This window comes from Pristiophorus japonicus, chromosome 13 (assembly GCF_044704955.1).
Source record: "Pristiophorus japonicus isolate sPriJap1 chromosome 13, sPriJap1.hap1, whole genome shotgun sequence".
In the NCBI taxonomy this organism is placed as follows: Eukaryota; Metazoa; Chordata; class Chondrichthyes; family Pristiophoridae; genus Pristiophorus; species Pristiophorus japonicus.
In genome coordinates this window covers 71,145,515-71,172,687 of record NC_091989.1, presented here as the reverse complement: position 1 = coordinate 71,172,687, position 27,173 = coordinate 71,145,515, and the positions used below count along the sequence as shown (strand labels likewise).

Here is a 27,173-nt window from a genome sequence, read left to right as displayed (position 1 = left end):
GCCCCACCTGGGTTCCCGCCCCAAATGAGTCGCGACCGAATTTCCCCCCCCTTGAATGCCATCCAAATGGTAACAGTTGACACCTGCCCCCAGTGTTAACCAACTTTAACTCCCTTCTCAGCAACAGCCGTTGGATCACTGGAAAATCCTCTCATTGAGGATATAGCAGAAACCATTCGGACCATTGGGGACCTCAGATAGCTCAATTCTTTTCGCTTCAGTTTTTGTTTTCAGTCGGATCACGAACATTATGAGCGCTGCTATCGCCATTGAGCTGTGAATTGTGGGCTGACCTTTGACCCGTGTAGCGGACACTGATGGTTGCGCTCTGTTTACTGTTGCAGCTCCTGGAAGTGGAAACCGTGCGGCACATTTTCCTGAGCAACTACCACCTCTGCAACGAGATCAGCGAGAGGGTGGTGCAGCACTTTGTGCACTGCATCGAGACACATGGTCGGCATGTGTTGTACCTGAAGTTCTTACAGACCATCGTAAAAGCAGATGGGAAGTACGTGAAGAAGTGCCAAGATATGGTCATGACTGAGGTAAAAAAAAAAACACAGTTGGGAGGATCTTGTTGCAGTAATGAGATTTTTGGAAAATGAAGTAAAATCAGAAGGTCTCAAATCACAGTTGGATTCTCATCCAAACTTTGGGAATGGGTGCAGCAAACACCAGCTATTTGGTTAATTGATGGTCTCATTTCAATTCAGAATTTATCAGTATTTAAATTCACATAGACACACTGAAGCATTTTAGGTACCAAAATTAAAAGACCTGGGGGGAGGAAATTGCCCTCTTTCTTTAAGGCCCATGGGGCAGTAAGGCCTTTCTGCCCAGGGGAAGGTGGCAGGGGCCAGCCCACCTGCAATTGCCCCCGAGCCGGGGGGCGGCAGGGGGGAAATTGCTCTGTGGGAGCGTGGCCCCCGCCAGTCGGTGTCTCCAACAGCTTCGCGCGGCGGGAAGCTGCCAGTGGCCGGGCGGTGTGGCCGCCCTTAAGGGGAAGTGCGTACCGCTGTGGCCACCATTTTGTTTTAATTGACAGCCGACTCCTGAGTCCGCCCGACAATGGCGGCCCGGCCAAAACTCTCCCTAATGGCCCACGTAAGCCTCACAGTGCTCCTCCCCTTTGAGAGGGGGAGGGACGTTGCGATATAGTCAGTGCGGCCGTGATGGACACTGTCCCAATCCTGCCCCGATACTGCCTCCAACAGCACCTCAAAGATGGGAAGAGTGAAGGAGCCGAATTTTCAGCCTCTTCCCTCTGACTCCCGCGGGGCGGTGATGATCTGAATAATTCGAATTATCCGTCCCAAAGGGGGCGGAGGACAATTTCCAACCCCTTAACTTTCACAAACGCTGTCCGTCAACTACTTGAGACTTCAATGTCATTTCACTCGTCTCTTCCTTCCTTTGTTTGCCCTTTGCCGCATTGCACAACCCACTCGTTTCATCAAACATGTACATATTTCCGGCTGACACTCCCGTGCAGTGCGGACAGATTGCTGTGTTGTTGGAGCTGATGTTTTTATGATGAGACATGCACCGGTTCAGGTGACGATCCCTTTGGTCCCATTCGATGAATGAGAGGGTGCCCTGGCCAGCATTCTCCCTTAACCAGCACTAACCAAAAAAACAATCGGGTCAACTGGTGGTTCATCCCAGTGCTGTTTGTGGGATCTTCCTGTGTGCAGATAGGCTGCCAGCTTGAAGCGTTTCACATGAATTAAACTTGATGGTACCCCGGAGACAAGTTCTGCTCCATAAATGCACATCTTTCATTCCGGGATAGATTTATATAGTGTGGCGTCAGCCATATCAGCGTATGACCAACGGCATCAATTGATTGGTCAATTGCCTACATGGCATCACTAGGAATCGGTGCCTGTGACATCTCACTAGGGGGCACTCGGGTTTAAAACAAGCGGTCAGTTCCCTGTGGCGCCACATTTGACTGTTCTCATTTAAATTGTCTGCGGACTATGACAATTTGCATTGGCTTCTGGCACTTATTGGCGCTTCCTTGGTATTTGCAGCTGGCAAACGGTGGAGAGGACGTGCTGGTGTTCTACAACGATAGGGCGTCTTTCCCGCTCCTTTTACAAATGATGTCGTCGGAACAAGACCGCTGCGATGAAAATGGGGCCCTGAATTACCACATCACATTGGTCGAGCTACTGGCCGCCTGTACAGAGGGCAAGAATGTGTACACTGAAATCAAATGCAACTCCCTGCTGCCCTTGGATGACATTGTGAGAGTGGTAACCCACGAGGACTGCATTCCCGAGGTAGACACATGCTCAATCCTTTATCTCCCCGTTGTCAAGACAGCAGGCTTTACATTAGCACCAACCAGTGAATTGTCCAAGAGGACGCTCGAGAGTTTAGTTAACCCTTTAAGGTCTTGAGTTTTTAAGGGACAAAAAGTTATTTTTTTTAGATTTACAAAGGTGATGATTATAAAACAGATGGTGGAACGTGTGAAACAAGTCCAACTCCTCAGCATCCATTCCAACGCACTCCTGGCTGGCCTCCCACATTTACCCAACATAAACCTGAGGTCATTCAAAACTTGCCAGCCTGCATCCTAACTTGCGCCTTGTCCCGCTCACCCATCACCCTGTGCTTGCTGACCTACATTGGCTCCCGGTTAAGCAACGCCTCGATTTTCAAAATTCTCATCCTTGTTTTCAAATCCCTCCATGGCCTCGCCCCTCCCTATCTCTGTAATCTTCTCCAGCCCCACAACCCTCCAGGATGCCTGCGTTCCTCTAATTCTGGCCTCCTGAGCATCTTTACGAATTTATGAGAGGATATACTTGCTTTGGAGGCAGTTCAGAGAAGGTTCACTAGGTTGATTCTGGGGATGAGGGGGTTGACTTATGAGGAAAGGTTGAGTAGGTTGGGCCTCTATTCATTGGAATTCAGAAGAATGAGAGGTGATCTTATTGAAATGTATAAGATAATGAGGGGGCTTGACAAAGTGGATGCAGAGAGGATGTTTCCACTGATGGGGGAGACTAGAACTAGAGGGCATGGTCTTAGAATAAGGGGCTGCCCATTTAAAACAAATATGAGGAGGAATTTCTTCTCTGAGGATTGTAAATCTGTGGAATTTGCTGTGGAAGCTGGGACATTGAATAAATTTAAGTCAGAAATAAACAGTTTCTTGAGCAATTAGAGGATAAGGGGTTATGGGGAACGGGTGGGGAAGTGGAGCTGAGTCCATGATCGGATCAGCCAGGATCTTATTGAATGGCGGAGCAGGCTCGAGGGGCCGTATGGTCTACTCCTGTTCCTATTTCTTATGTTCTTATGTTCTTATCCCTGATTATAATCGCTCAAGCATTGGTGGCCGTGCCTTCTGTTGCCTAGACCCGAAGTTCTGGAACTCACTGTCTAAACCTCTCTACCTCTCTACCTCTCTTTCGTCCTTTAAGACGCTCCTTAAAACATACCTCTTGACCCCCTGACGAAATTTCTTCTTCTGTGGCTCGGTGTCACATTTATTTGTTTTGTCTTAAAATGCTCCTGTGAAGTTCCTTGGGACGTTTTACTACATTAAAGGGGCTATATAAATACAAGTTGTTGTTGCTATATTCACCGAGCACGTCCATGTGTACAGTTCTGATCTGTATATTACAAAAAGGATATTGTGGCATTGGTGAAGGTGCAAGGATGGTACCAGAACTGTGAGGGGTTTATACCTATCCGGAAAGATTGAACAAGCCGGGGCCCTTTTCTCTTTATATAAAAAAAAAAGAGACGGCCGAGGGGTGAGCTAATAGAGGTCTTTAAGATTATGAAGTTGTGGGGGAGTCCAAAAGTAGGGGCCATAAATACAAGATAGTCAGCAATAACTCCAATCGATCATTCAGGAGAAGCTTCTTTACTGGAGAGCGATTAGAATGTGGAGTGGTTGAGGCAAATAGTATAGCTGCCTTTCAGGGGAAGCAAGATGAGTATTGAGCGAGAAAGGAATGGAAGGATCGGTAACTCTCTGTAACTGGTCCACACTGTTCAACATCTTTCTATAGCAAGCTTTGCCCAATTAGTTTTAAACTCTTTATTAAACTTTGTCATGTATGTTATTCATAGAATTTCATAAATGTCTTATTTTATTAATAAATAGAATCCTACATTGTTCACCATTCCAGCAATCACCATATGAAATTGAATAAGTCTCTCTCTCTGAATGAAGAGAATAAATTCTTGAGATAGCCCCTCGCCCAATCGCCACACCCAGTCCGCTCACCCGGTCCCCTCGCCCAATCGCCACACCCAGTCCCCTCGCCCGGTCCCCTCGCTCAATCGCCACACCCAGTCCCCTCGCCCCTCCCACCTCTTCCCCCCCACCCGCCATTACCGATGGGCCTCAGAGCGGGCTGACATTGGTTAAGCCCTGAGAAGTGAGCTACATCGGGCCCGACCCAGCGCATGTTGATGGAACCCGAGGGCAAATGTAGGACGGTACTCACACACCAATACTTTGTGCCACTGGAATCGTGCCCGTTGGGGGAATCTGACGGGTTTCGGTCCCAGTGCTCTTTGAGAACCTGATGCCGTGCAGTGGATTGTCTATTGTGGTTTTGTTACCCAGCCCCCAACTCCTACTCCAATCGTATATCAGATCATTTTCTCCCAATGTCCTTTGTACACCAGGAACTTGTGTCTGTTGTTGTGTCCACCTGTGGTGGCTCTCTTGCCCCTACAGGTGCTGTCCTGCCTGGCTGTATATTCTGGCACCTTCTCCCTGAACTACCGCGGAGGCCATTTTGCAATCATCTCTCGGTCTCGTCTTGGTCTGTCCCCCTATTCCTCGCGCACTCTTTTCTCATCTCCCCCTCTACCACCTTTCACACACATCTCAGAATCCTCATTGTCGTGTCAGCCAAGGCTCAGTGGGTAGCACCTTCACCTCTGAGTCAGAAGGTCATGGGTTCAAATCCTACTCCAGCGACTTGAGCATATAAACCTAGGCTGACACTCTAGTCTTTCGGATGAGACATTAAACCAATCTCTCAGGTGGATGTAAAAGATCCCACAGCACTATTTCGAAGAAGAGCAGGAGAGTTATCCCCGGTGTCCTGGCCAGTATTTATCCCTCAATCAACATCAACATAACAAAAAAAGTTCATCTGGTCATTGTCACATTGCTGTTTATGGAAGCTTGCTGTGCGTAAATTGACTGCCGCGTTTCCCACATTACAACAGTGATGTGGTAATTCATTGGCTATAAAGCACTTTGAGACGTCCAGTCGTGAAAGGCGCTATATAAATGCAAGTCTTTATTTTTTCATCGTCTATCTACTGCTGCCCAGACCGTCCCACTGTTGTCTTTGGCAAAATCTTCCCCTGACTCACATCAAGCTCCCCTTGATCTAATTGAATGGCGGAACTGGCTCGAGGGACTGAACGGCCTACTCCTGCTCCTATCTTCCTCTGATTGCTCTGCCCTCCTTGCATCCCTAAAGCTCGCCGCCTGCGCCAACCCTCCCGCCCGTATCAACAGTCGCCCACGCCAACCCTCCCGCCCATATTAACAGTCGCCCACGCCAACCCTCCCGCCCATATTAACAGTCGCCCACGCCAACCCTCCCGCCCATATCAACAATCGCCCACTTGGCCATGCCGGTGACTGAGGCTTCGTCACCTCCAGTCCCGATCATCAATCGGGCAATCTTGGATAACTCGATCCCTTTCACCATTCCCAGGCCCCTGCCCGCCTATGTCTGTGTGTGCGCGCCTGTGTGTACACACCTGCGCGTCGGTCTGTGCGCATGTGCATGTCTCTGTGTGCACAGATGCTGCCTGACCAGCTGAGTGTTCCTGGCATTGTGTGTTTTCACTTCAGATTTCCAGCATCCACAGTATTTTGCTTTTGTTGGGTAAAATTACTACCTTGCATGCAACCCGAGCAGGAAGTTCCCCCCTCCCCGTCTGAAGATCTGTCCTCTGCTGAGTTAGCTGGTCTCCCTGGAGAGGAGGGTGGGGTTGGGGGGAGCACAATAACATTAGCATTCCCAGAATGGGAAAATCGAACCACTTCCTGACGAACCTCCATAAACCCTGCTCGAAAGCACAGCTGGGTGGATATCAAGTGGTGACTGGAGTTGGCTCAATTGAGCTGATCTTCATGGTCCCCTCAGCTGGAGAACAAAGGACATTGGGCAGAGAAGGGGTCAGGAGAAAATTTACTGTGTGTAATGTATTTGCTTCATGGGTTCTTGCTTAAGAATTCATAGCAACACATTGCTATCAAGAACTGGTTGGTTTATTAACAAAGGTTTAACAATCACACTGCACATTACCTGTTCATCCACTCAGCTCACAACTGCATACCTCGTCGCGGATGACCTAGACCCAACTGGCTGGGGTTTTATTGAGTCTTGTGAACATCATGTGACTGGCTATGCCACTTGTAATGCAACAGTTCTCCAACTATTTTTGTAGAAAACAATCAAGTGCCCCCTGATTAAAGGGGGGGGGGGGAAGGGAAGTCACACTCCAAAACCTTTTCAGGTGCCCCCTGTTTTTTTTTGGGGGGGGGTTGTTTTTTTTCCTGACGGCACTAAAAAACACAAATTATACAAGTGCCCCCTGGCAAAAATGGTAGGGGGGCACTAAAACCGACAAACTTAAACAAATTAAACTTTTGACGTGGTTCAAAGTAAAATTTGGTTGTCGGGGGTGATGATGCAGTCCAGTCCCTCCGGCGCCCACCTCTCGCGGAAGGCCGCGAGCGTACCGGTGGACACCGCGTGCTCCATCTCCAGGGACACCCTGGCTCGGATGTAACCACGGAAGAGAGGCAGGCAGTCGGGCTGAACGACCTCCTCGACCGCCCGCTGCCTGGACCGGCTGATGGCAACAGCTCTACAAACCTGTGAGCATCATCAGAGGTGAATACATTACACTGTGGAGCAAAACCTTTCTTTGATATCGGTAATCTTTTAGTTTATTCAGGCAAGTTATTTAAACCGATTCCTTGGTGAAACGAGTGGGAAAAAAATGCCTGTTTTTCCTCACAGGTGAAGACAGCGTATGTTAATTTTGTCAACCATTGTTACGTGGACACCGAAGTTGAGATGAAGGAGATTTACACAAGTAACCACATCTGGAAGCTGTTTGAGAATTTTATTGTCGACATGGCCAGGGTAAGTGTTGCCGTGACAGATACTCCTTTTTCTCCGCTAAGTTTATCAGCTCCAGATGGAATCATAAATAAACCAAAGATTACAATGCCCCGTTAAATATGAAGAAAGTCACTCCGGACCTTTTGGATGTCCTAAAAAAAATCTCTTTATTTGTACGAATCTTTGTTGGCGGTGCGAGGGTAAATCAACACAGCCTCACTACATCGTTGGAAGACATTACACCAAATAAATATCAACTCCATTGTAAACCTTTTGAAAATGCAAGCTATATAGAATGTACAGCACAGAAACAGGCCATTCAGCCCAAATTATCCATGCCCCACTCGAGTCTCCTCCCAACCCTCAATATTTATCCCTCAATCAACATAACAAAAAAACAGATTATCTGGTCATTACCACATTGCTGTTTGTGGGAGCTTGCTGTGCGCAAGTTGGCTGTCGTCTTTCCCACATTACAACAGTGACTACACTCCAAAAAAGTACTTAATTGGTAGTAATGCGCTTTGCGCCATCCGGTGGTCATGAAAGATGCTATATAAATGCAAGTCTTTCTTTCTTCATCTAACCCCATCAGCATAACCTTTCTCCCTCGTGCGTTTATCTAGCTTCCTCCTAAACGATTTAAAGTTAAGTATTGCCAGACTTCAGAAAGTATTCGAGAACGCGCTGCCTGAAAGGGTGTTGGAAGCAGGTTCAATGGTAACTCTCAAAAGGGAGTTGGATATTTTCCTCTGTTATTTAATATCCGCAATCAATATTCTCACCCCTTTTTATATTTAAAGCAAGGGAGATCTTAGAATTTTATGATGTCAGAAATAAGTATGTTTCATTTTTATCCAATAAAATGTTTACACTTTACAAGTTAACTGCTCACAAAATGGGGGCCAAATTGGTGCTTGGGCAGGAGCACGAACTGATAATAGAGAATCAGCCTTCTATTTTACACCCCATTCTCTCTTCCATCAACTTCAATGTAATTCCGTTGTAGCGTCTCACCTTTGAGTCAGAAGGTCAAGGGTTCAAGTCCCATTCCAGAGACTTGAGCGCATATATCTAGGCTGACACTCCAGTGCAGTGCTGAGGGAGTGCTGCACTGTCGGAGGTGCCGTCTTTCGGATGAGACATTAAACCGAGGCCCCGTCTGCTCTCTCAGATGGATTTAAAAGATCCCATGGCACTATTTCGAAGAAGAGCAGGGGAGTTATCCCCGGTGTCCTGGTCAATATTTATCCATCAATCAACATAACAAAAACAGATTATCTTGTCATTATCACATTGGAGTTTGTGGGAGCTTGCTGTGCGCAAATTGGTTGCCGCGCTTCCCACATTACAGCAGTGACTACACTTCAGAGAACTTTATTGGCTGTAAAACACTTTGGGACATCCTGAGGTCATGAAAGGCGCTATAGAAATGCAAGACTTTTTAAAAATGGAATAGAAAATTAGTGGGGTGTGAAATGGCCGCTTGACTATCGATCAAGACCAAATGACCCCCAATATTTTGTTTGACATCACACATTCTCGTGTGCTTGTTCCATGACGCTGCTGCGTGTTTCAAGTGATTCAGGTTTGTTTCTATGGATGTGTGTGACACATTTTACCCATTCAGTTGAGCAAAAGATGATACCAGAAATGCGAGGGTTTGCTTATCAGGAAAGGGTGAACAGGCCGGGTCTCTCTTCCCATGAAAAAAGAAAGCTGAGGTGATCTAATACAGGTCTTTTAAAATGATGAAAGATTTTAATAGATTGGATACAGAGAGAATGTTTCCACTTGTGGGGAAGAGCATAACCAGAGGCCATCAATATAAGATAGTCACCGAGAAATCAAATAGGGAATTCAGAAGAAACTCATTTACCCAAAGAGTGGTGATAATGTGGAACTCGCTACCACAGGGAGAGATGGATGCGAATAGTATCGATGTGTTTAAGGGGAGGCTAGACAAGCTTTGAGGGAGAAGGGAAAATGCTGATCGATTAAGATGAGGCAAGGTTATGCTGATAGACTTGGATGAGGAAAGACGGGAGGAGTGGAGCATAAACGCCAGCATGGACTGGTTGGGCCGAATGGCCTGTTCCTGTGTTGTACATCCTATGTAATCCGATGTAAGTTTGAAGACCACTCTTGTTTGGTTTGTCCCATCGTTCTTTTAGCTCACCTGTCACTCGGTTACTGTCTCTCTAATTCAACTACCCCCTCCCCCTGACTGAACCGATTGAATTTAATACATCACTAACTGGATATGTTGATGAAGGTTTGCAACTCGACAACTGACCGGAAGCATGCTGACATTGCGCTGGAGAGATACATTACCGACACGGTGATGAATATCATCGCCGGGTTCTTCAACTCCCCGTTCTCCGATACCAGCACCAGTCTGCAAGTACGTACCTTTGTGACGATGTGTGTGTGTCTTTCATTTGTTGGGTTCTGTACTCCTCAGTGTTTGGGACTGTCCAAAGACCATCTCGTCTTCACTGAGCATCTTGCACCTCAATTTCTTGTATGTTCCCTGAAGGGCACAACTCAATCAGTCCATATGGGCAATATGAACAGTCATTTCTCAATAGACAAAGGGAAGATTGATGTTGGGCAATGTCTGTGCATGTGTGTTATTTTATTCATTCGTGCGATGTGGTCAGCACTTGCACAGCCCACATTTATTGGCCATCCCGAATGAGCAACTTACTGGGCCACTTTCGAGGACAGTTAAGTGTCAATCACATTGGTGTTGGACTGGAGTCACATATAGGCCAGACTGGGTAAGGATTTCCTTCCCTGAAGGGCATTAGTGAACCAGTTAGGAATTTACGGCAATCCGACAGCTTCATTGTCACTTTTGCTGCTAGAAACTTTTTTTATTTCCAGATTTTTAAAAACTGAATTCAAATTCACAAACTGTCATAGTGGGTTTAGAACTCGTATTCTCTGGTTTACGAGTCCAGTAACGTAATCGTCACACTTACATGTGTGTGTTTGCTTGTGACTAGGTGTTAGTAAAATCTAAACGCTAAAGAAGTTCAGGCAATCCATTCAGCTGAATGTGCTAGTACTGGCACAATGGGCCAAATGGCCTCCATTTGTTGTGCCAATTGCAGGACTCTTACCTGCTAGTTGCATTCTTCAGGAGCACACCTTGCTGAACTGGCCAGGGCTGTGACCAAGCCCTTGCATAGCAACCTGCTCATTAAATTTGCATACAGCGAACATTGCATTCCTATGTATAAAAGGGGGTGGGTTCTTCTGCCCAGCAGCTGCCCTGGCATCTATGGAGTGATGGGTTGAACCAGGAATGTTAGTCTCCTTGTAAAAAACGAAGCAGCGCTAATGTTCGTGCGGCAGTGAATCCAAAGGCCGTGGAAAAGATTTTGCCATTTGAAAAGTTATGTCCAGTTACCCTCTCGGTTCAGCTTTACATAAGAATTAGGAGCAGGAGTCGGCCATTCGGCCCCTCGAGCCTGCTCCGCCATTCAATGAGATCATGGCTGATCTTTGACCTCAACTCCACTTTCCTGCACTATCCCCATATCCCTTGATTCCCTCAATATCCAAAAATCTATCGATCTTTGCCTGGAATAGACTCAAATACTGAGCCTCCACAGCCCTCTGGGGTAGAGAATTCCAAAGATTCACCATCCTCTGAGTGAAGAAGTTTCTCCTCCTCTCAGTCTTAAATTCTGAGACTGTGGCCCTTGGTTCTAGACTCCTCAGCCTTTATACGTAAGGAAATACTTGGATGGCACTGGGCATCCTGCTGTTTATGTGAAGCATGCGTCATCGCAACTTCCCGATCTGTGTTTGAGTGGGCGAGTTAAATCCTGTTTGCTCAAAGCTTGGCATGTCTTTGAGGTCGGCAGAGATTCCCAATCATGTCTTTCGAACCACTAAGAGTAACGTACCAAGACCTGGGCTGCAGTTGCAACTTTGAGATCAAGAACCTAATCCAACCACTGTTCAAAATTGCTCCTGACACCAGGGCCACCTCACTGCCTTATTTCTATAGTTGCAGGCTGTACAAGAACTAATTTTCAGAGGCACACATTTGGTATTCCTCAGGGGAAAGAAATTGCGGACTATAATGGTCTTTCTCATTTCTTCATGTTTGCAGACGCACCAGCCAATATTTATCCAACTGCTGCAGTCGGCCTTTAGAATCTACAACTGCACTTGGCCAAGCTCGTCGCAGAAGTCCTCAGTGGAATCTTGTATCAAGACCTTGGCGGAAGTCGGTGAGTTTGTATTTCGAGAAAACTTGCCTGTTTGTTTCTTTTCGCAATCGATCTGCTTTCACAGGGAGATTCTTTGAGGTGCAGGTTTTGAAATTCATCCACTTGGAGAGGCACTGGCGGGGACAGGGAAGGGGGTGGGACATGGGTGAATACACTTGCCTATTATCTCCGGGACTTGGCCTCAATCCAGCCCTCCTCCCCCACCCCGCCCGTCATAAGGGATGAAAGCCTTCTCTGTCTGTTGGCTTTCTGGATTGAACCGAGGGAGTTTCAACCGAATCCTTGATGGGCATGCTCGCTACAGTACAGACATGTGCTTGCTCTAAGTCAGGACGTCTGCTCCGCGAGAACATGGGATCATTAGCTTAGGACATTTTTTTTAAAATCACACAGGCGGGTGGGGGGGAGTTGGGTGGGGGGCGGGGGGGAGGTGGGTGGATGAGCTTGAAGCACATTGTTGGGGCAGAGTGGAAAGTGCCATGTTTCCCACACTACCCGTAGAACAGTGACTGCACTCCAAAAGTATTTCACTGGTGATAAAGTGCGGTGGTCATGAAAGGCGCTATATAAATCCAAGTCTTTCTTTCTTTTTGTTCTACGTCTAACCATACTACGGTTGCCCTGGGAGGACACAACATTTGCGGTGAGTTCTTGAAATGGGAAATCTTCCATTTGCCATCGGTGACATGCCTCACTTTGAGCTCAAAATGCACTGCAAAATAAAAGAAAATATGGATTAACTTTTCTAATGCATTCACTGTTAAACTTTACAAAGAAAGAACTTGCATTCATATAGCACCTTTCACAACCACAGGGCGACCTAAAACATGTTACAGCCAACGAAGCACTTTTGAAGTGTCGTCACTGTTGTAATGTAGGAAAATAAGGCAGGATCGGGGCACAGCAAGCTCCCACAAAACAGCAATGAAGGAAATGATCAGAGGATCTGTTGTTGATTGAGCAGAAAGTGTTGGTCAGGGAAACTCCAATGCTCTTGGGAACTCTTACGGTCTACCTGAGAGAGCAGACGGGGCCTCGGTTTAACGTCTCACCCGAAAGACGGCAGCTCCATCAGTGCAGCAGTCACTCGGCACTGCACTGGAGTGTCAGTCTACATTATGTGCTCAAGCCTTTGGCGTGGGGATCAAACCCACACCCTTCTGACTCAGAGCGAGAGCGTTACCCACTGAGCCACGGCTGACAGCTAAGATATAAAAGTAACATTTGCTTTTGAATTGCAGCGAAAAGCCGAGCTATAGCAATCCCTGTCGATTTGGACAGCCAAGTGAACACCCTGTTTCTGGCGTCCCACACCAGCATGGTGCAGAGGGTAGCGACAGGGTGGCGAATGTCTGCCCGCAGTGCACCGCGCTATAAAGATGTAAGCGGTGGACCATGCTTGGACTACAGGAATATCATAGAGAAGTTGCAGGTAAAACCGTCTTTTTTGAACAGATAATAGAAATTTTACATTGGGGATTTAGAGATTATATCTGCATTCAAAGGGGAATTGGATTTTTTAAAAATTCATTCTTCCAATATGGGCTTCGCATAGGTCAGCATTTATTGTCCATCACTAATTGCCCTTTAAGAAGGTGGTAGGGAGCCGCCGCCTTGAACCGCTGCAGTCCGTGTGGTGAAGGTGCTCCCACAGTGCTGTTAGGTAGGGAGTTCCAGGATCTTGACCCAGCAACGATGAAGGAATGGCGATATACTTCCAAGTCAGGATGGTGTGTGACTTGGAGGGGAACGTGGAGGTGGTGGTGTTCCCATGTTCCCCTGCTGCCCTTGTTCTAGGTGGTGGAGGTCGCGGGTTTGGGAGGTTGTTGAAGTAACCTTGCTGCAGTGCATCTTACAGATAGTACTTGAAAATATATTTGTAAAGGAAAAATTTGCAGTGCTGTTCGGAACGAGCAAGGGAGCGGGACTAATTGCATCGCTCTTTCAAAGAGCCGACACAGACATGATGGACTGAATGGCCTCCTGTGCTGTTTGAAGGGACGGATTGTAATATAGCCAAGTTTGCCGAAAATACAAAGATGGGAGGAAAAGCAATGTGTGAGGAGAACACAAACAATCTGCAAAAGGACAGACAGGCTAAGTGAGTGGGCAAAAATTTGGCAGATGGAGTATGATGTTGGAAAGTGTGAGGTCATGCACTTTGGCAGAAAAAAATCAAAGAGCAAGTTATTATTTAAATGGAGAAAGATTGCAAAGTGCTGCAGTACAGCGGGACCTGGGGGTACTTGTGCATGAAACACAAAAGGATAGTATGCAGGTACAGCAAGTGATCAGGAAAGCCAATGGAATCTTGGCCTTTATTGCAATGGGGATGGAGTATAAAAGCAGGGAAGTCTTGCTACAGTTATACAGGGTATTGGTGAGGTCACACCTGGAATACTGTGTGCAGTTTTGGTTTCCATATTTACAAAAGGATATACTTGCTTTGGAGGCAGTTTCGAGAAGGTTCACTCGGTTGATTCCGGAGATGAGGGGGTTTATTTATGAGGAAAGGTTGAGTAGGTTGGGCGTCTCCTCATTGGAATTCAGAAGAATGAGAGGTGATCTTATCGAAACGTGTAAGATTATGAGGGGTTTGACAAGGTGGATGCAGAGAGGATGTTTCCACTGATGGGGAGACTAGAACTAGAGGGCATGATCTTAGCATAAGGGGCCGCCCATTCAAAACAGAGATGAGGAGAAATTTCTTTGAGAGTTGTGGATCTGTAGAATTCACTGCCTCCGAGAGCTGTGGAAGCTGGGTCATTAAATAAATTTAAGACAGAAATAGACAGTAGTTTAAACGATAAGGGAATAAGGGGTTATGGGGAGCGGGCAGGGAAATGACCTGAGTCCATGATCGGACCAGCCATGATCGTATTAAATGGCAGAGCAGGCTCAAGGGGCCGTATGGCCTACTCCTGCTCCTATTTCTTATGTTCTTATGATCTACATTGTGTGCAGTGCTCACCACCACCTTCTCAAAGGGCAATTACGGATGGGCAATAAATGCTGACCTTGCCAGCGACGCCCACATCCCGGGAACGAATGAAAAAGAAAACAAATAATGGAAGAGTTTCATGGGAACTTTATCAATGTGGAATGCAGCATGCCCTGATAGTTTTGTTTAATTGCTAATGTTTTGATTTACATATACAGATATGTGTTCTCACACAAGTCGGGGTGCCCCACGGTGTTCCAGGGCCCAGCACTCCAACTCTGTTTATAGAGCCGTGGGCCCAGGGGCAGCACGGGCCAGCCCACACTGCGATATGTGGGCGCACTGGGTCCATGCAGCAGAGCAGGTCTCCAGTCGTCCTGGTTAACCTTTGCCACTGGATAAAGGCCTCGCTCTGTCAAGCCCGTGTGGTGGCTGATGTGCAACGGTCACCACACGTTAAAAAAATCCACGCACAGGCATCTTCCACCCCCTCAACTGGAGTTCAGGACTGGAACATCGGGTCCTTCATTGAAACATCTGTGAACTCACTGTGAACTGGAAGCCCGTCATCCTCGTTCGAGGGACCGCCTATAATGGTCCAGTCTAATCCCACTTACCAGCTCTAGGTCCGTAACCCTGCAGGTTTCATCATTAGCTCATCTGTGAACTCATGTCATCCCAGTTCGAGGGACCGCCTATGATGATGATGGCAGATATGAATGTTTCTAGGGCAATTGGAGTATTTTGAGTGATATAAACCGTGAGGCACAGCATAACGTATGGGGTTAATTGAGCCTGAGCACTCGTCCAGTTGCCATTCAGGAGTCGACACGTGGTTTGTTACACAACCTGCTCAGCACAGTAAAGCATTATCAATTGTGGAAGGAGAACCCCTCAAACACAGCCATTGTCAGTCCTGTAACCACGTTTTATGCAAGGAAACCTGATTCCCCATTATATGATTGATGAGGAAGGGTGCGCCGATTCAGTATTCATATTTAACACTCGCTGCCTTCCCTCTTTTACATGTTAACCATGGGTGCTGTGAACATTCCATAAATTGGCCATCAGCAGTTGGTGCTTTAATGCATTAAGGTTGCTCAATCACTTGACATCTTGTCGACATCCAGCACTGGATGAGCAGAAATTTCCTCCAGTTAAAGATCGGGACGACTGAAGCCATTGTCTTCGGTTCACGCCACAAACTCCACTGATTCGATCTCTCTCCGCGGCAATTGCCTAAGGCCGGCCAAGTCTGCTCGCCACCTTGGTGCCATATTTGGTTGCGAATTCAGCGTCCTGCCTCATATCCATTCTATCCTTAGACCGCCCATTTCCACCTTCGTAACATCATCCATCCCCACCCTTAACTCAGCTTATCTGCCGCTGAAACCCTCATCCACGCCTTTATCACCCCCAGACTTGACTCTTCCACCCTAGTTCTATCCACCATAAACTTGAGGCCATCGAAAACTCTGCCGTCCGTGTCCTGACTTGCACCAAGTCCTGCCCACCCATTACCCTTGTGCTCGCTGACCTACACTGTTGAGCAATGCCTCAATCTTAAAATTCTCATCCTTGTTTTCAAAACCCTCCATGGCCTCGCCCCTCCCTAATTCTATAACATCCTCCAGCCCTATAATCCCCCTAGACCTCTCCGCTCCGCCGATTTTGGCCTTTTGAACATTTCCGATTTAAATGCTCCATCATTTCTTGGTCGTGCTTTCAGCTGCCGATGTCCTAGGATGTGGAACTCCCTCCCTCAATCGCCACCTCTCTTTCCTCCTTTAAGATGCTACTTAAAGCATACCTCTTTGACCAAGCTTTTGGTCACCTGCGCTCACATCTCCTTATGTGGCTCGGTGTCAAATTTTGGGGTTTTACATAAGAACACAAGAAATAGGAACGGGAGTAGGCCATACGTCCCCTCACGCCTGCTCCGCCATTCAATAAGATCATGACTGATCTGATCTTGGTGTCAACTCCACTTTCCTGCCCGCCCCCCATAATCCTCGACTCCCTTATCGTTCAAAAATCTGTCTATCTCCACCTTCAATGTATTTAATGACCCAGCCTCCATAGCTCTCCGGGGCAGAGAATTCCAAAGATTCAAACCCTCTGAGAGAACATTTTTTTCCTCATCTCCATTTTAAATGGGCGACCCCTTATTCTAAAACTATGTCCCCTAGTTCTAGATTCCCCCTCGAGGGGAAACATTCTCTCTGCATCTACCCTGTCCAGCCCCCTCAGAATCTTATACGTTTCTGGATTGCTACCAATGCCACGAGCCAGCCAGAGTAGGAATCGCAGGATAGATCAGATGAATACGTGGCTTGAGCAGTGGTGCAGCAGGGAGGGATTCAAATTCCTGGGGCATTGGAACCGGTTCTGGGGGAGGTGGGACCAATACAAACTGGACGGTCTGCACCTAAGCAGGACCGGAACCAATGTCCTAGGGGGGAGCGTTTGCCAGTGCTGTTGGGGAGGAGTTAAACTAATATGGCAGGGGGATGGGAACCAATGCAAGGAGACAGAGGGAAACAAAATGGAGACAGAAGCAAAAGACAGAAAGGAGATGAGTAAAAGTGGAGGGCAGAGAAACCCAAGGCAAAAAACAAAAAGGACCACTGTACAGCAAAATTCTAAAGGGTCAAAGTGTAATAAAAAGGCAAGTATGAAAGCTCGGTGCCTCAATGCAAGGAGTATTCGGAACCCAGGAGAGGGCTCTGAGCTAGTTAGAGTGGGTGAGAGCTCAGATAAACAGGACCCCAAGAAAGAATACAAAAGGCAGGAGGCAACAGAGCAGAGTAGCACTGGGGTAAGTGTAAACCACAAGGTGATAGGAAGGGACAATATGTATGAATAATAAGGGGCTGCAGGAGGGGTCAAAACTAAAAATCATGGTTTAAAAACTAGTATTAAAACACTCTACCTAAACGCACGCAGCATTCGAAATAAAGTAAATGAGTTGACGGCACAAATCATTACAAATGGGTATGATTTGGTGGCCATTACAGAAATGTGGTTGCAGGGGGCCAAGACTGGGAATTAAACATACAGGGGTATCTGACAATTCGGAACGATAGACAAGAAGGGAAAGGAGGTGGGGTAGCTCTGTTAATAAAGAATGATATCAGGGCAGTTGTGAGAGACGATATTGGCTCTAATGAACAAAATGTTGAATCATTGTGGGTGGAGATTAGAGATAGTAAGGGGAAAAAGTCACTGGAGGGCGTAGTTTATAGGCCCCCAAATAATAACTTCACGGTGGGGCGGGCAATAATCAAGGGAATAATGGAGGCATGTGAAAAAGGAACAGCAGCAATCATGGGGGATTTTAACCTACATATCGATTGGTCAAACCAAATCGCACGGGGTAGCCTTGAGGAGGAATTCATAGAATGCATACGGGATTGTTTCTTAGAACAGTATGTTACAGAACCTACAAGGGAGCAAGCTATCTTAGATCTGGTCCTGTGTAATAAGACAGGAATAATAAACTATCTCCTAGTAAAAGATCCTCTCGGAATGAGTGATCACAGTATGGTTGAATTTGTAATACAGATTGAGGGTGAGGAAGTAGTGTCTCAAACGAGCGTACTATGCTTAAACAAAGGGGACAGTGGGATGAGGGCAGAGTTGGCTAAAGTAGACTGGAAACACAGACTAAATGGTGGCACAATTGAGGAACTTTTAAGGAGCTCTTTCATAGTGCTCAACAAAAATATATTCCCGTGAAAAAGAAGGGTGGTAAGAGAAGGGATAACCAGCCGTGGATAACCAAGGAAATAAAGGAGAGTATCAAATTAAAAACCAATGCGTATAAGGTGGCCAAGGTTAGTGGGAAACTAGAAGATTGGGAAAATTTTAAACGACAGCAAAGAATGACTAAGAAAGCAATAAAGAAAGGAAAGATAGATTACGAAAGTAAACTTGCGCAAAACATAAAAACAGATAGTAAAAACCGATATATAAAACGGAAAAGAGTGACTAAAGTAAATGTTGGTCCCTTAGAAGATGAGAAGGGGGATTTAATAATGGGAAATGTGGAAATGGCTGAGATCTTAAACAATTATTTTGCTTCGGTCTTCACAGTGGAAGACACAAAAACCATGCCAAAAATTGCAGGCCACAGGAATGTGGGAAGGGAGGACCTTGAGATAATCACTATCACTAGGGGGGTAGTGCTGGACAGGCTAATGGGACTCAAGGTAGACAAGTCCCCTGGTCCTGATGAAATGCATCCCAGGGTATTAAAAGAGATGGCGGAAGTTATAGCAGATGTATTCGTGATAATCTACCAAAATTCTCTGGACTCTGGGAAGGTACCAGCGGATTGGAAAGCAGCTAATGTAACGCCTCTGTTTATAAAAAAAAAAGGGGGCAGACAAAAGGCAGGTAACTATAGGCTGGTTAGTTTAACATCTGTAGTGGGGAAAATGCTTGAAGCTATCATTAAGGAACAAATAGCGGGGCATCTAGATAGGAATAGTGCAATCAAGCAGACGCAACATGGATTCATGAAGGGGAAATCATGTTTAACTAATTTACTGGAATTCTTTGAGGATATAACGAGCATGGTGGATAGAGGTGTACCAATGGATGTGGTGTATTTAGATTTCCAAAAGGCATTCGATAAAGTGCCACACAAAAGGTTACTGCAGAAGATAAAGGTATGCGGAGTCAGAGGAAATGAATTAGCATGGATAGAGAATTGGCTGGCTAACAGAAAGCAGAGAGTCGGGATAAATGGGTCCTTTTTGGGTTGGAAATCGGTGGTTAGTGGTGTGCCACAGGGATCGGTGCTGGGACCACAACTGTTTACAATATACATAGATGACCTGGAAGAGGGGACAGAGTGTAATGTAACAAAATTTGCAGATGACACAAAGATTAGTGGGAAAGCGGGTTGTGTGGAGGACACAGAGAGGCTGCAAAGAGATTGAGATAGGTTAAGCGAATGGGCTAAGGTTTGGCAGATGGAATACAATGTCGGAAAATGTGAGGTCATCCACCTTGGGGGAAAAAAAACAGTAAAAGGGAATATTATTTGAATGGGGAGAAATTACAACATGCTGCGGTGCAGAGGGACCTGGGGGTCCTTGTGCATGAAACCCAAAAAGTTAGTTTGCAGGTGCAGCAGGTAATCAGGAAGGTGAATGGAATGTTGGCCTTCATTGCGAGAGGCATGGAGTACAAAAGCAGGGAGGTCCTGCTGCAACTGTACAGGGTATTGGTGAGGCCGCACCTGGAGTACTGCGTGCAGTTTTGGTCACCTTACTTAAGGAAGGATATACTAGCTTTGGAGGGGGTACAGAGACGATTCACTAGGCTGATTCCGGAGATGAGGGGGTTACCTTATGATGATAGATTGAGTAGACTGGGTCTTTACTCGTTGGAGTTCAGAAGGATGTGGGGTGATCTTATAGAAACATTTAAAATAATGAAAGAGATAGACAAGATAGAGGCAGAGAGGTTGTTTCCACTGGTCGGGACACAGACTCAAAATATGGGGGAGTCAATTTAAAACCCAGTTGAGAAGGAATTTCTTCTCCCAGAGGGTTGTGAATCTGTGGAATTCTCTGCCCAAGGAAGCAGTTGAGGCTAGCTCATTGAATGTATTCAAATCACAGATAGATAGACTTTTAACCAATAAGGGAATTAAGGATTACGGGGAGCGGGCGGGTAAGTGGAGCTGAGTCCACGGCCAGATCAGCCATGATCTTGCTGAATGGCGGAGCAGGCTCGAGGGGCTAGATGGCCTACTCCTGTTCCTAATTCTTATGTTCTTATGTAAGATCACCTCTCATTCTTCTAAACTCCAATGAGTATAGGCCCAACTTGCTCAACCCCCTCATCTCAGGAATCAGCCTTGTGAACCTCCTCTGAACAGCCTCCAATGCAAATATATCTCTTCTTAAATAAGGAGACCAATACTGTATGCAGTGCTGCAGATGTGGTCTCACCAATTTGCTTTCCTGATTACTTGCTGTGCCTGCATGCTAACATTTTGAATTTTATGTACAAGGACTCCCAGATCCCTCTGTAGTGCAGCATTTTGTAATCTCGCTGCATGTAAATAATAAACACAGAAAATGCTGGAAATCTCAACGGGTCAGGCAGCATTGGTGGAGAGAAAAACAGAGTTAATGTTTCAGGTCGATGACCCTTCGTCAGAACTGCCGAATGTTCGGAAAGAGCACATTCTTAAGCACTGAAAGGGGGAGGGGAAGAAAAAGCAAAAGGGAAGGTCTGTGATAGAAACATAGACATAGAAACATAGAAAATAGGTGCAGGAGTAGGCCATTCGGCCCTTCTAGCCTGCACCGCCATTCAATGAGTTCATGGCTGAACATTCAACTTCAGTACCCCATTCCTGCTTTCTCGCCATACCCCTTGATCCCCCTAGTAGTAAGGACCTCATCTAACTCCTTTTTGAATATATTTAGTGAATTGGCCTCAACAACTTTCTGTGGTGGAGAATTCCACAGGTTCACCACTCTCTGGGTGAAGAAGTTCCTCTGCATCTCGGTCCTAAATGGCTTACCCCTTATCCTTAGACTGTGACCTCTGGTTCTGGACTTCCCCAACATTGGGAACATTCTTCCTGCATCTAACCTGTCTAACCCCGTCAGAATTTTAAATGTTTCTATGAGGTCCCCTCTCATTCTTCTGAACTCCAGTGAATACAAGCCCAGTTGATCCAGTCTTTCTTGATAGGTCAGTCCCGCCATTCCGGGAATCAGTCTGGTGAACCTTCGCTGCACTCCCTCAATAGCAAGAATGTCCTTCCTCAGGTTAGGAGACCAAAACTGTACACAATACTCCAGGTGTGGCCTCACCAATGCCCTGTACAACTGTAGCAACACCTCCCTGCCCCTGTACTCAAATCCCCTTGCTATGAAGGCCAACATGCCATTTGCTTTCTTAACCGCCTGCTGCACCTGCATGCCAACCTTCAATGACTGATGTACCATGACACCCAGGTCTCTTTGCACCTCCCCTTTTCCTAATCTGTCACCATTCAGATAATAGTCTGTCTCTCTGTTTTTACCACCAAAGTGGATAACCTCACATTTATCCACATTATACTTCATCTGCCATGCATTTGCCCACTCACCTAACCTATCCAAGTCGCTCTGCAGCCTCACAGCATCCTCCTCGCAGCTCACACTGCCACCCAACTTAGTGTCATCCGCAAATTTGGAGATACTACATTTAATCCCCTCATCTAAATCATTAATGTACAATGTAAACAGCTGGGGCCCCAGCACAGAACCTTGCGGTACCCCACTAGTCACTGCCTGCCATTCTGAAAAGTACCCATTTACTCCTCCTCTTTGCTTCCTGTCTGACAACCAGTTCTCAATCCATGTCAGCACACTACCCCCAATCACATGTGCTCTAACTTTGCACATCAATCTCTTGTGTGGGACCTTGTCGAACGCCTTCTGAAAGTCCAAATATACCACATCAACTGGTTCTCCCTTGTCCACTCTACTGGAAACATCCTCAAAAAATTCCAGAAGATTTGTCAAGCATGATTTCCCTTTCACAAATCCATGCTGACTTGGACCTATCATGTCACCTCTTTCCAAATGCACTGCTATGACATCCTTAATAATTGATTCCATCATTTTACCCACTACCGATGTCAGGCTGACCGGTCTATAATTCCCTGTTTTCTCTCTCCCTCCTTTTTTAAAAAGTGGGGTTACATTGGCTACCCTCCACTCTATAGGAACTGATCCAGAGTCAATGGAATGTTGGAAAATGACTGTCAATGCATCCACTATTTCCAAGGCCACCTCCTTAAGTACTCTGGGATGCAGTCCATCAGGCCCTGGGGATTTATCGGCCTTCAATCCCATCAATTTCCCCAACACAATTTCCCGGCTAATAAGGTGGAAGGCAGGAGAGATTAGAGAGACAAAAGGGATGATGGGCAGAATTGAAATGGTAATGATAGAGGTTAGGAAAAGGTTAATCTGGGTAGGGTGTGAATGGTGTAGTAATGACCAGCTGCCATTATAGACAAAGAGGGGAAAAAAGAGAAGGAAAAAGAAAAAAAAAATTGGGTGGGGAGGTGAGGGAAAGGGAGCCAAAGATGGCCAGAGGTTACATTCTGAAATTGCTGAACTCGATGTGGAGTCCGAAGGCTGTAAAGTGCCTCAGCGAAAGATGAGTTGCTGTTCCTCGAGCTTGCACTGATGGAACAGTGTAGGGGTCAGAGTGGGAGTGGAGCGGGGAATTAAAGTGACAGGCGACCGGAAGCTCAGAGTCACATTTACGGACTGAACGGAGGTGTTCCGCAAAACGGTCACCCAATCTGCGTTTGGTCTCCCCAGTGTAGAGGAGACTGCGTCGTGAGCAGCGAACAGTGTACTAAATTGAAAGAAGTACAAATAAATCGCTGTTTAGCGATAACCTCACATTTTCCCACATTGTACTCCATCTGCCAAATATTTTGCCCACTGTTTGATAACATTTTTATGAAGCGTCTTGGGATGTTTTAGCATTTTAAAGGCGCTATATAAATATAAGTTGTTGTTCATCCTCAGGATATGGTGTCCACCTTGGAACAACAATTCCAACCCATGATGCATGCCGAGTTCTCGTTGCTGGTTGATGTGCTGCACAGTCCGGAACTGCTTTTCCCTGAAGGCAGCGACGCTCAGCTGAGATGCGAAAGTGGGGCCTTCATGAGCAAGTACGTCACGGGCATGGAGTGGGGCATGTGGAGCCTGTGCAGGGAGGACCAGCGAAATATCTGCTGTGCGCTGTCGGCAAACGTCCAGCTGCGTAGAAATGAGGGTTGGAAATGAATTACAGAGGTTTCTTGTAATGGGGGCATAGAATTGGTGTTCCATTGTCTGTTCTGTTTTGGTACTACGCATGCACCGAGACACGGTGATGTAGTAATGATGATTAATACATCCAAAACTCGGCTGCCCGTGTCCTAACTCGCACCAAATCCTGCTCACCCATCACTCCTGTGCTCGCTGACCGACATTGGCTTCCGGTCCATTAACGCCTTGATTGTAAAATTCTCATCCTCCTGTTCAAATCCCTCCATGGCCTTGTCCCTCCCTATCTCTGTAACCTCCTCCAACCCGACAACCCCCCCGAGATATCTGGGCCCCGCCAATTCTGGCCTCTTGCGCATCCCTGATTTCCTTCACCTCGCATTGGTGGCCGTGCCTTTAGCTGCCGAAGCCCCGATAAAGAAATTCTCTCCCTGAATCTCTCTAACTCCCTCTCCTCTAAAACTCTGCTTAAAACCTATCCCTTTGACCAAGCGCTTAGCCACCTGCCCTAATGTCTCCTTCTTTGGCTCCCTGTCGATGTTTGTCTGATTATACTCCTGCGAATCAGCTTGGGGCATCTTACCACGTTAAAGGCGCTATTAGGACTGGATTTTCGGCTTTGCTCATTTCAGGGCAGTAATGGCGGCGGGGCGGTAAAGTTTGCGCCCGGGAACAGTTTGCACCTCAGTCAGCAAAATTCGTCAGCTGGGCCCTGAGTGTGGGGCGGGGCGCTAAGGGAGGCGTTACACACCTCTCTCTCAGGGCGCTAGGCTGGCTGAGCATGGGAAAATCCCGAGCTAAACAGCCAGCCTCGGAGCACTGTAAGAGAGGCCTGGGGAAAAGAAAAACCTGAAAGAAACCCACCAAAAACATTCCCAATAAATAACTCACACCACCACAACAAAAATCTCAACAAAAAAAATGAAAAATAAAACCAATCACATAGAAACATAGAAAATAGGTGCAGGAGTAGGCCATTCGGTCCTTCGAGCCTGCACTGCCATTCAATAAGATCATGGCTGAACATTCCCTCAGTACCCCTTTCCTGCTTTCTCTCCATACCCCTTGATCCCCTTAGTCATAAGGGCCATATCTAACTCCCTCTTGAATATATCCAATGAACTGGCATCAACAATTCTTTGCGGCAGGGAATTCCACAGGTTAACAACTCTCTGAGTGAAGAAATTTCTCCTCATCTCAGTCCTAAATGGCCTACCCCTTATCCTAAGACTGTGTCCCCTGGTTCTGGACTTCCCCAACATCAGGAACATTCTTCCCACATCTAACCTGTCCCGTCCCGTCAGAAACGTATACGTTTCTATGCGATCCCCTCTCATCCTTCTAAACTCCAGTGTATAAAGGCCCAGTTGATCCAGTCTCTCCTCATACGTCAGTCCAGCCATCCCTGGAATCAGTCTGGGATGCAGACTATCAGGCCCCGAGGATTTATCGGCCGTCAATCCCATCAATTTCCCGAACACAATTTCCCGCCTGATTAGGATGTCCTTCAGTTCCTCCTTCTCACTTGATCCTCGGTCGCTTAGTACTTCCGGAAGGTTATTTGTGTCTTCCTTCATGAAGACAGAACCAAAGTATTTGTTCAATTGGGCTGCCATTTCTTTGTTCCCCATTATAAATTCACCTGAATCCAACTGCAAGGGACCTACGTTTGTCTTCACTAATCTTTTTCTCTCCTATCTATAGAAGCTTTTGCAGTCAGTTTTTATGTTCTCGGCATTTACCTGAGGTGGACATTACTGACCTCACTGCGGCTGTTACAGCTCGGGCCTCCCGCTTTCACAAGCGGTTCCAGCACGGCGCTCTACAGAGCGCTACTGGTTGGGCGGGAGCCAAAAATCGAGCCTGTGTCGTAACCAGGGACGTTGCACACCGGCTCACCTCTTCCGGGCAGTCATCATCGTAGGCAGTCCCTCGAAATGAGGATGACTTGCTTCCACGCTGATAAGGGATGAGTTCACAGCCGTTTCAATGAAGGACATGATATTCCAGATTCCGAACTACATCCTCACGGGTGGAAGATGCCTGTGCATGGATTTTTTTAACGTGGGGTAACCGTTGCACACCAGCCACCACACGGTCCAGTGGCAAGGCTTACCCAAGGCGACTGGAGACCTGCTCTGCTGCACAGACCCAGTGCGCGTACACATCGCAGTGTGGACTGGCCCGTGCTGCGCCTGGGCCCTCGCCTCTCCTGGGCCCCGATCACTTCCCTCTACGAACTCTTGCCGTTCTTTCGCCCCGACCTCGCCGCTCCTGCTGTATCTGCCCACACTGCAGTCAGCCGTCGCCCTCCTGCAGCAGCACGTGCTGCTCTCTGCAGTGGTATGTCGCCGCACACTGCTCTTTCTAATGGTCCCGGCCTGCTGATGGTCTTGCAGGCTGGGACCGCACCGATTTCCGGGCTCCGCCAAAACCAACACCGAAAGTCCCGGCGGGGTACTGGAGGCTAGCTGCCCGCCCAGAAGTGCTTACCCTACCCAATTGCTGTCCCTCCGGGGTGCTAACCAGGGCGGCAGAATACCGAAAACCCAGCCCTTGCAAATAAACGCATGTTGTTGTCATTTCCCCTGGCTCTGTTTTGGAATGTTTGCATCCTGCAAAGGCCATCCATCAGGCTGTTGCTTCATTCTGAAGTGTTGAAGCGCAGGCAGCAGTGAAGGTGGGGAGAGGTTAAGGACCCAGCCAATAATAGTGGTGTATTGCCGTGTGGTCTCCATGCCTTGTTCGCCCCACCCTCCGACGCTCTGCAGTCTCCCACTGCCTCTTCACCAAAGATGGTTTTTTTTGCACACTTACATTTAAGCCTTAAGCAAACGTCTCTGCCTCCCAAGATGTGATGAACTGCACCCAGCGCAGTCCTGCATATAAACGCATCGACTCACCTTCAGGCTCCTAAAATTGGAGCTGGGCCATTCAGGAGTGAAATCAGGAAGCAATTTTTCACACAAAGGGTGGTGGAAATCTGGAACACTTGGCAAAAGGCTGTGTATGTTGTGGGTCACTCGGAGCTTTCAGGACTGAGATCGGGTGTTTTTTATTGGGTAAGGGTATGGAGTTGTGCTGCAGATAAGCCATGATCTAATTAAATGGCAGAGCAGGTCCGAGGGACTGAATGGCCTCCTCCTGTCCCTGTGTTTCTAAAACTGTTTCACATTTGCCAGCGATAACTGTGCAGAACTGAAGCATAGAAACATAGAAAATAGGTGCAGGAGTAGGCCATTCGGCCCTTCTAGCCTGCACCGCCATTCAATGAGTTCATGGCTGAACATGCAACTTCAGTACCCCATTCCTGCTTTCTCCCCATACCCCTCGAGCATTGGTGTAAAGTGCCCAGTGTGGCTTATTAACATAATGGCGAAGAAGAGGAAAGTAGCTGGGTGTTTGTGTGCTACCAAGTGTTACAGTCAAGCATCACATCGGGGGCTGGATTGTCCAACCCTGTCTGTCTCTGCTTTTGCCCAGGAAAGGCGGCAATGGTGGCGGTGAGCTTTACCGGGTGGGGGGCCAGCTTCCAGCATCCCACGGGGGTTTTCGGGGCCAGTTTCGGCGGGGCACAAAGCATTACCGCCTGGGAGAGGCGAGCCTGTGTGCAACGCCCCTGGTTACAACACCGGCTCGCTTTTAGACTCCCGCCCGACCCGTACACCCCACAGTGCATCCGGCTGGGACCGTCAGTGAAAGCGGGCGACCCGACCTGTACCGGCTGTGGTGAGGTCAGTAATGTTCACCTCAGGTTAGTGTGATTGTTTTTTCTTTTATTTTTTTGCGATTTATGTTGTGGTGGCGTGGGCCATGTATTGGGAATGTTTTTGGTGGGTTTTTTTTCAGGGTTTTTTTCTCCCCAGGGCACTCCCGGGCCGGCTGTTTAGCTCGGGATTTTCCCATGCTCAGCCGGCCTAGCACCCTGAGGGAGGTGTGGAACGCCTCCCTTAGCGCCCCGCCCCATACTCAGGGCCCAGCTGACCAATTTTGCTGACTGAGGCGCAAACTATTCCCGGGCGCAAACTTTACCGCCCTA

General features: G+C 47.3%; 1 protein-coding gene across 3 annotated transcripts in view; it reads left to right on the top strand.

Annotated features, from left to right (window-relative positions):
* itpr2 (inositol 1,4,5-trisphosphate receptor, type 2) overlaps positions 1-27,173 on the top strand; it is a 404,634-nt gene that overhangs the window by 241,577 nt on the left and 135,884 nt on the right. For all 3 annotated transcript variants that reach the window (XM_070897635.1, XM_070897634.1, XM_070897633.1), the window contains 7 exons: positions 345-545; positions 2,037-2,288; positions 7,032-7,157; positions 9,412-9,540; positions 11,266-11,386; positions 12,628-12,818; positions 22,889-23,037. In XM_070897635.1, the coding sequence (XP_070753736.1) occupies positions 345-545; positions 2,037-2,288; positions 7,032-7,157; positions 9,412-9,540; positions 11,266-11,386; positions 12,628-12,818; positions 22,889-23,037 (1,169 nt within the window). The remainder of the gene's footprint in view (positions 1-344; positions 546-2,036; positions 2,289-7,031; positions 7,158-9,411; positions 9,541-11,265; positions 11,387-12,627; positions 12,819-22,888; positions 23,038-27,173) is intronic.